Here is a 9,623-nt window from a genome sequence, read left to right on the forward strand (position 1 = left end):
AATGCTAGCATACAAGTCGGGAGTCACTTATAGTGACATGTATGACTTAATCTATAGCTCATCAAACATCCCTGCACACGAGTCGGAACCACCTCTAGTGGTCTGTACGATAGGATTGGGTGTAAATAAGTACGCTCAAGTGCTACGATCACGTGAAGACTGGGCGAATAATCGCGGGTCATCTACGAGTCGGAACCACCTATAGTGGTCTGTACGATAGGCCTGTGCACCTACCTTGAGTCCAAGGTGAGCGTAAGGTGTGGGAGGTGAACATCACGTGAAAGACTGTGCCCTGGCCACATGCGGGAGGTGCGGGAGGTGAACATCACGTGAAAGACTGTGCCCTGGCCACAGGCAGGAGCACTAATACTGGGGTGCAGGTTTATGAGCTCTCAATACATCTCAATATAACATGTACAACTCATGGTAACCAGTACGATAGTATCAGAGTTGCCTAACACATAAATGTAGTCATGCTATAACTCCATCGATTCAACTAATACCATAAACTCACCTGAACTTACCTAGGTGTCCTGCTTTCACCTTTGCACTTGAAGGCATTCCCAATAATTATGGGCAAGTAATATACATATAGATATACCATGATGCAATCTAATACTCAACCATGTCGTAGCATTTTTAATTATATACAATACGGTGTAAAATGTACAATCAATAACACCCTACTCCCAAACTACTTATTTTCAGGGATAATTATCCATGACAAACCCAATTAACACTAATTTAACTAACTAATTCACAAAACTAAAACTTGCCTTTACCAATTTCCTTCGCATTACTCAATTTCCCAAATAAGGCTTTTGTCTCAAATATATTATGGCTGCATCTAACGTCTCGTTAGACTACCTACGTGCCCTAAACAGGGATTAAGCCATTTGTAGTTCATAACAGTACTTCAAGCATTCACAATAATTATATAAAGGTAATATACCTAATCAATTTAAAAGTGTCGATGGAACTATCAATAATATGTACGATAAAAGGAAAAGATCCACTCACCTGGAGTCCACGCTATGATTCCTAGCGCACACATCGAGGCGTCCCGAATGATTGGCGCCTGTGACCAATTATCGAATCACATCTCAGAACTCTTATCAATAGAATACGTAATTCACGTAAAAAACATCCTCAAGGACATTCTAAAATAGTTCGAGACCCATTGACCACAAGTCAACCGTCGATCAAAGATTAACGGTAATGTCTACACCCTGTATAACTCGACCTAGAAGATCCGCATATCAGATTTACAATCCACAACTCCCAAAGATCCAAAATATGTTTCTAGAATAACATATTAAAATTTCATTACGATCCAACGGTCGGATCTCCGCCAGTTGCCCAAAACAAATGGCCGTGAACATTTATTTTACTAACTTACAAATCCAATTCGGGAAGATCCATACGTCGGATTCCTGATCCATAAATTCCTATGATCTTTAAATATTACGTATTATAATGTATCCAATTTTGGTGACGATCCAACAGTCGGATCGTCGATTTACATTTTTATCAAGTACCGTATCGTAATGAATTTAGGTTCCAACGATCACCCTACGTCATTCAAATATCAAAACTGAATTCAAGACATTCAACATAACCTAAAAATAGCATTGGCGGCCCAATGGCCACGCGCCACCGTGGGTGGCGGTCGGCCACCCCGACTCGCCGGAAAATCCAACTATTTCCAAAAATTCTCAAACTTCACAGAAATGAAGATCTCAGTGAGTGGAGCAACTTTCATAACTGCCACGAAGTCCAAAAGTGGATGAAAGATGGTCAATTTTGCCCACAAAGCTGGCGGGTGCCTAAAACTTCTCGGTGTCGATTTGTCTTCTACAGTGGTCCAACGGGTTCAAGGTCGGTTGGGTTTTTCTCTGGGATGATGGGCTACAAAGCCCAAGTGGTGGCATCGGCCATCGCTTTGCCGATTTGCCGGAAAATTGAAAAGAGTGGCCGGAGCACTGTTGATTTTCGTCGACTTTCGTGGCCTCCAACCGCCATATACCATAGTTAATCAAGGTGGTTCTTGGGTGAGTTTTGTAGAGGGGAATGAGAGCTTCAAGATGGTGGTGGTGGCGTCGAAAAACTCCATCAGAGTTGGCCAGAATCGGCCTTGGAAAATGGGTGGTCACACAGGGTTGGGCACGGGTGCAGGGGAAGCTTTCCCATTGTTTTTTTTTTTTCCTTTCTTTTTTTGATTGGGTCTCACCCTCTCCCTCTAATTCTAATTGGTTCCTTGACCATATACTTGATTGGTCCTTCCTATTTGTGCCTAAAATATGATTGGCCACTTTCCCACAAGGTGGGAATTCAAATAATTTATAACTAAACTTTAAATAACCATTTTCAAACGTCCATAACTATACCGTTATAATCCGGACTCGCAAACGGCTTTCGCCTATGCATTCACACCAACGAGTACTACGAGAATATGTTAAAAGAATAAGTCATACGTCTCTCTAGACGATGGTCAACGTAAGTCAAAATCTTTGCCTCTAAGGCATTTTCGTAAATTCACGCTTTTAAAATAAAATAAAAACGTAAAATTTGGAACGGGTTGTCACACAGTGGCAACGAGAAAAACCTCTCCAATTCAACACAGAAACTATCCTGTGCAAACTCTCGCTCTACGCGAAACCTCTCAACAACTTTGAGATTTTTTATTTTCTTTTTCTGCCAACACATCTTCAGTTTGGATAAATAGCACTGTGAAGGCAACCATTGACATCTTCCGTTTGGATAAATAGCATTGTTGCCGTAGAATCAGCCGACCGCGGAGAACCTTTAGTTTGGATAAACAGCACTGCGTCGAGGCCGACTGGTTATCTATCCAAGTGTCGGTCGAGAAGGATTTCCGAATCCTTATTGGCAGACATCATCTCATTAGCCTTCTAGGTGAAGTGAGGTGTTACAGGTTACTACATTCGGCACATTGAAAGCCAAATTTGATATTGAATTTCGCAGAACTAGCAGTCTTGTCTTCAGGCCCTAAAACCCGAAGGCCGAGACGTGTTCCTTCCTCGGTCGCGGTCACGATATCAAGAAGTCAGCAACGCGCCCAACGCACACCAACACATTTTACTTCCTAACTGAGCTTGGCCGAAGAGTTGGCATGCCCTGCACACAATCAAATGACGTAGTTAGCTTATTAATTACTCGATCTACGTGCCACGTAGGCTTGGTAGTTTTTAGGGTCAACAGTGTGAAAACAAGTATGTTTTTTATATGAAACAAGGGAACATTTTTAATGTCGTCTCGGACCTCAAAAATCCTTGGACCGGCCCTGCATGGATCACAAGGACTTTGAACAGTTCTATGTTTTACCTAAATTTGCACCCAATAATTGGATGCCTATAAATATTAACAAAAAACATGCATGGATGACATGGAACTTGGACAAATCAGTAGCGTGTGTTAAATTGGTTACCCAAGGATGCTTCGGCCACTGGCTTTAGATAAGACTGACTCCCACCAATAGGTTCTGCAATAAACAACCTGCCTTCTTTTCCACATGCGTGGATGAAGTTTCCAAGCGAGAGTGTTATACAAAGTTACTTGAATGTCCTTCTTTTCATATTGTTAATTAAGGTTTTCATCTCGGACCATAAAGTAAATCTTCTTTCCATATAAACCGTTAAACCAATTCTGATTTGGTTGATTTTATTTTTTATTTTTTGTAGAGTTGATATTTAAAGTGGTGATTTATAAAATATATGATTATGATCATCAAATCAACATTGCATGATGAGAATGAGAGCTTAAATGTAGAACGAGAGGATTCAAGTGAGAAGGTTGCTACCATCCCTCTTTCTGGATTGCGGAAAAAAAATTGTACTTCAGACATTAAAATGTATTAAGACTCAAGTTATTCATTAAAGATACAATTAGAATATCAAGTTTGGTGACACCAAAATGTATGTAAGCTCAAATGATTCATTGGCGTACGTAACATGATCTTAAAAGTTTGTTTAGTTTACAATAGATGAAGCAATTGAACTAGAAAATAGATTTGTGACTCAAGATTATGCTATGAATCAAGAAAGACATCAACTGAAAAAAGAAACTTTGTCAAATACAAAAGAACCCCTCTCAATAAAAAGAGATTATTGTCACTATTCTTTTTTTAAGTTATCCTCATTGATTTCATGACATAACTAAAGATCACGTATCTTGATTTCAATTAGCACTTAGTTGGATCAACGTAGCATAATCACAATATGAATGCTTAGTAATCTATTTCTCTTGCAAAAAAAATGTTTACTAGTATGTTTACAACGTGATGAACGGCGAGGGCAATTCGTCAACAAAAGTTTCTCCGACTTTACTGGGTGTACACGACGTGTCGGCACCGGACGCGGTGGTCTCAGTCAGCAACAGTCTTCATCTTTTTCAAGTAAATAAATAATTAAAATTATCCTATCAGCACCACCCACGTGTCCCTGCCAACCTTTCCCTCCCTCTCTGCGTCCTATAAAAACCTTTCCCTCCCTCTTCTTCAAAGAGTTCTCATTACTTCTCATTTTATTTCGTGACTAAAACATTTTTTACGATTTTTTATTACTTGAGATACTTGTTTTTGTTTTTTTTTTTTAAATTTGATTTCAGCTCTCGTCTCTCTTAGCATCCCATGGATTCCCTCAGTTCCTCTTCTCCTTTTGATTCTATCATTTTCGGTACGCATTAATTGATGATCATCTCGTTTTTGAAGCTCTTAATCAATCTTTAATGGCCATAATCACAATCGCTTAATTTGTTTAATTTCCACGCCACAGATTTGGACGACACTCTGTACTCTTCCAACCTTGGACTCGGTGAAGCTTGCAAGAAGAACATCGATGGTGCGAAAAAGAAATAACAAAATCAATAATTCAAATTTCATTAAACTTATGATTTAATATTTAGTTTAATTTTTATCTTTGGTTGCAGATTTTCTCGTTGAAAAATGTGGATTCCCGGTGAGCAAGGCCTCCAGCCTCCGCGTTGAGCTTTTCAAAAAATACGGCAGCTCCCTCGCTGGCTTACGAGTAATTCATCATTAATCTCCTTGTTTTTAATTTTTTTAATTTTAATTTATCTGCACGTAATTTTAAAAAATGAATTTCTGAAATATATTGTTTTGCTTCTGTTTGTAGGCGTTAGGATACGACATCGACGCCGACGATTACCACGGTGTCGTGCACGGAAGGCTGCCGTACGATCGGATCAAACCCGACCCTCAGCTCCGAAACCTGCTCCGCAGCATCGCCCAGAGAAAAATTGTAAGCTTAAAATCCACAAAACCATAATTTTTAGTGGAATTATTATATCGTTTTGCTTCAAAAAAAAAATCACGAAAATTTACCGAAGTTTGAAAAATAAAATGACAGAAAATGAATTGATGTTGCAGATATTTACTAATTCCGACCGGAAGCACGCAGTGAAGGTGTTGGAACGTCTGGGAGTGGTGGAGTGCTTCGATCAGATCATATGTTTCGAGACGATGAACCCGAACCTGCCGAGTTCGACGCGGCCGGACGAGTTCCCGGTGGTCCTGAAGCCGTCCATAGAGGCCATGGAGATCGCACTTCGGGCCGCGGATGTCGATCCTCGCCGCACGGTAAGGCCGCGAAAGCGCATTATAACTTCGTTCGAGGGTAGTCGATTTGTTGCGTGATAAAATTGAACACTATGAAGTTGTTGGGAGATTTTGACAACGCGGTTTTGCTTTCTTGCAGCTGTTTCTCGATGACAATGTGCGTAACGTCGCTGCGGGAAAGACTGTTGGTCTTCGCACCGTTTTGGTAATTAACTAATATTTAAATTTTCTGTTTCTATAAAATTTTTTTTTGTTAGTTGTGTAAATATTGTTATAATATTTGGGTTTTGATCCCCGCTCATCATTTTGATTTGTTATGATTAGAATTTTCTTCTACATATGAAAGCACGACTCTTCAAAAATTACTCGAAATAACAATCTTTAAGTTATAATTACTGAAATGATTAATTTTGGTAAGTTTTCAATATTTGATTGATATTAAATTGATAACCTTCATAGTTAATCACTTTGTTCAAAAATATTATGAACAGTTTGCTTTCGATCATTTTAGCAAACATGCTCCCAAAAAGGCACTTAATAACATGGGATACTCGCAATATGGTCCAAGGTTATTACCAAAAATGTGGATGAGAAAGCAAAAACGAATACAAAGATTAAGATTCCAACTTTTTTTGCTTTAGAATGATATGAAATGATGCTTGGCCTAATTGTCTTAATCTAGTGAACAGTACCTCTTTAAAGTTGAAACATATCACAAGTTTAATTAAACTATGATTCAATACACGGCAGCTCGCTCTCTTTAGAACATTACTCATAAAGTCAATGCCCTTATCAAGCCATCATCTTAGCTAAGAATGTTGTATTTGATAAAATAACGTGTAAATTGTTTGGCAAGAAAAATCCTCCTAAACTGGTGTATTGTAAAATTTTCTTAAAATGGTCAATTTGGTACTAATTTATATCTTGTTGTGTTTGGTCAAATTGTAACTTCTTGGAATATTGTAATGCTTTCTTATAATGGTCAATTAATTAGGTACTAAGTGTATCTTGTCTTGTGAATTAGGTTGGAAAGACCGTGAAAAGCAAGGAAGCAGATTACTTATTAGAGAACGTGAACAACATGGCACAAGTAATAACGGAGGTATGGGTAGGAGAAGGTGGCGGAAAGGATGGTAGTAACCAACGGATCAGCCGCACCAGAAGCGACATCGATCGCGATTCCGTCCTCACTGCCACAGCTGTCGGAGCTTGACGGAGTTGACTCCCTCATCCACCTTTCCAGATGTTTTTGCTGCTGGCTTTGGTTGGATTTGTGTTAGCCTGTTATGCTTGGGATAGGCTTTTGTGCATATTTATCTCAGTTATGTCTCAAGATGTGCATAATATGTCAATTATATATCAGCATGGTTGTGCATATGAGCACATCCTTACGTATATATTCCCAAATCCAAAGTGTATCTATGCAATGTACCAATAAATAATAGTTCCCTTAAGCAAAAAAAATTGATGCGAGTGCTGGATTGCGTTGTTCTACTATTAGAGCGGCCTTTATTTTTCCAATTTATTCAGCCTCAAGTTTCACGTCCTTAACGTAATCATTATTTTGAAATTTAAAATAAAAATGCTTGTGATTCGATCGACAGTTTGTAGTGGCAATTTTATTATATGAGTTGATGTTGAAATTATGTGTAAGCTTGCATTAGACTATTTGTAGTTTGTACTGGCTAAAATGGTGTGTATTAGACTTACAACATCGAACTTGCCACCTCATTATATTTCAAGAAACATTTCATTATTCTGATCATTGTGATTGGGCACTATTATTATAACAAAGAAAACGTATTCAAAAATGTTACCGTCACATTATATTATTTTGGGTCAGTCACATCAAATACTTTTTTATGTTAATAAATAACAAATATAAAGTATTATTTGCAAAAGTTTGTATAAACAAAGTAGCTTCTTCCCCTTGTGATGCAAATGAAGTCACTTTATTTTTTTGTTTATTACATCTTGAAAGCTATGGCCACCTTTAAGTATAATTGAAGACTAAGCTTCCTTCTCTTTCTTTGTAATGCCTTCATCACTTTCCCCTAAAAAATTAGTGACAACAAATTGATTGTGCTTTCTACATGCATATGATTCGTTGGAAAGTGATTTTATAATAACTAAAAGTGTTTTTACAAAAATATTTCGAGCTCCAAAAGCACTTGAAGTGCTCCATGTACTTGTATTTTTACTAAAGATTGATTCTAAAAATATTTTTATCTAAAGCTGATTCAACTATTTTAAAAACAATTTCAAACCAACCCATAAACTTTGATAGTTTTTGTTCAACCCTTGTAAGTGGGCATTTTTTTATAGTTTTTTGGACTACTTTGCGCTTTCAATATGCCTTTTCCTTTGATATAGATTTTTTTTTTCAATGACAAAAGTTTCTTTATTATGATTAGGTTCCAACATCCAATATGATACAACTTGACTAAAATTTTATCGGGTTAACCAGGCCCATTCCTTCGTTACAGTTGAGCTACTCAAACCCACCTCAACTCCACTTTTGCACAACCCTAATTGTTAGCAGTATGGTGAAGATAAAATAAATTTAAACAGAAGTAAGGTTGAATCAAATGATCACTTGTCAAATGATAAGAGGACGAAACTCTAACCATAACCAAGAATCAAACAATTGGGTTTTCATGAATTGAATTAAACTGTTACCATGGCCAGTTTGACAGATGGTCTAGCAGGAAGTCGATCAATTTAAAGTTACGGGAATTACATGTACTAAAAGGAAATCGTGTATTGAACTAGCCTACCTTCAACTTGAATAAACAGCACCTTCTATATATAACAGTTTCAAGTGGCCACTACACAGAAATGGTAGATCACTACTACAAAAGGACTTTATAGTGTCAGTTGTTGCGTCGGTTTAATATAATATAGTGGCGAAAAAGAGACTTGCGACACCCACTGAAGATGACGTCGTATTTACTGTCGCTTATAAGCATCATAAAATTTCTATGTCGCTTTTAAACCGACGTAAAAATTTAATGTCACTTATAACTGACACATATTTTAATATTTTTAAGTACTGGCATCGCTTTAAATAAAATAGTGTCGCTTTAAAGCGACATAAATTATGGGTGTCGCTTCTAGGCGACACTAATTCTTGTTTTTAAATATTTTAAAGCTTGCGTCGGTTTTGAGCGACATATATTTTATTTTTTAAAATATTTTGAAACCCAGTGTCGGTTTTTTAAATATCCTCTCCCCCGTGTTTTCTTTTTCTTCTCTTGCACTTTTCTTATTCGTTCTTCCAATTTACAAAGCCTCCCCGTGTTCTCTCTCTTTCACCTTTCTTATTTGGTTTTCCAACTTCATTTGTTCCTTCTTCACAACAGTAAGTTTTTCTTGCTTATAATATTTTTATTTTCTCCTCTTATGTTTAATTTTTAGTTACAATTTATTTTTGTAGGAAATTTATTTGAGCTGGTTGAGTTCATAAAGAATTGTTGACGTCGGAATTCTTCAACAAATCAGGTTTGTATCACTAACTTCTTTAATTTTTAAATTGTATAATACACAAGTTTATTTATTTAAAAATTATAATTTAAGCACTTAGATAAAATTCTACTATTTTTGTTAAATTAATAAAAATTTAGTCGAATTAATTAATTTTGTCACTTGAATTGTTATGAGAAAATGGAATGAATAATATTTATAAGCATTTATGTTAACTTAACAATATTAAATATAACATAAACTTATAATATTGATTAATATAAGAATATATTATGTTAAATTTTTTTTTTTTTTGCACTCTAATTGTTATTTTAATTTGTTGTTATTTTGATAATTTTTTGTTGTTATTTACTAGAATGGATTAGATGAACATAATTTGAATTGTTATGAGAAAATGGAATGAATAATATTTATAAGCATTTATGTTAAATTAACAATATTAAATATAACATAAACTTATAATATTTAGTAATATAAGAATATATTATGTTAAATTTTTTTTTTTTTTTTTGCACTCTAATTGTTATTTTAATTTGTTGTTATT

The 9,623-nt window shown here is 36.2% G+C and overlaps 1 protein-coding gene across 1 annotated transcript; it reads left to right on the forward strand.

Moving 5' to 3' along the window:
• The first annotated feature begins 4,545 nt into the window (after positions 1–4,545).
• LOC137738071 (uncharacterized protein C24B11.05-like) lies at positions 4,546–7,379 on the forward strand. Its single transcript, XM_068477673.1, has 7 exons — positions 4,546–4,694; positions 4,794–4,859; positions 4,948–5,045; positions 5,154–5,279; positions 5,408–5,617; positions 5,736–5,801; positions 6,621–7,379. The coding sequence occupies exons 1-7, from the start codon at positions 4,649–4,651 to the stop codon at positions 6,807–6,809; spliced, it is 801 nt and encodes a 266-aa protein (XP_068333774.1). The 5' UTR covers positions 4,546–4,648; the 3' UTR covers positions 6,810–7,379.
• Positions 7,380–9,623: the final 2,244 nt, after the last annotated feature.

Source organism: Pyrus communis, chromosome 6 (assembly GCF_963583255.1).
Source record: "Pyrus communis chromosome 6, drPyrComm1.1, whole genome shotgun sequence".
Taxonomy (NCBI): domain Eukaryota; kingdom Viridiplantae; phylum Streptophyta; class Magnoliopsida; order Rosales; family Rosaceae; genus Pyrus; species Pyrus communis.

What these genes read in the sequence shown, in the direction of transcription:
- LOC137738071 (XM_068477673.1), top strand. Translation starts at nt 4,649, where the DNA reads ATGGATTCCCTCAGTTCCTCTTCTCCTTTTGATTCTATCATTTTCG. An exon ending in ATGTCGATCCTCGCCGCACG is followed by an intron (nt 5,618 to 5,735) that starts GTAAGGCCGCGA and finishes GCTTTCTTGCAG; the next exon opens with CTGTTTCTCGATGACAATGT. An exon ending in TTGGTCTTCGCACCGTTTTG is followed by an intron (nt 5,802 to 6,620) that starts GTAATTAACTAA and finishes CTTGTGAATTAG; the next exon opens with GTTGGAAAGACCGTGAAAAG.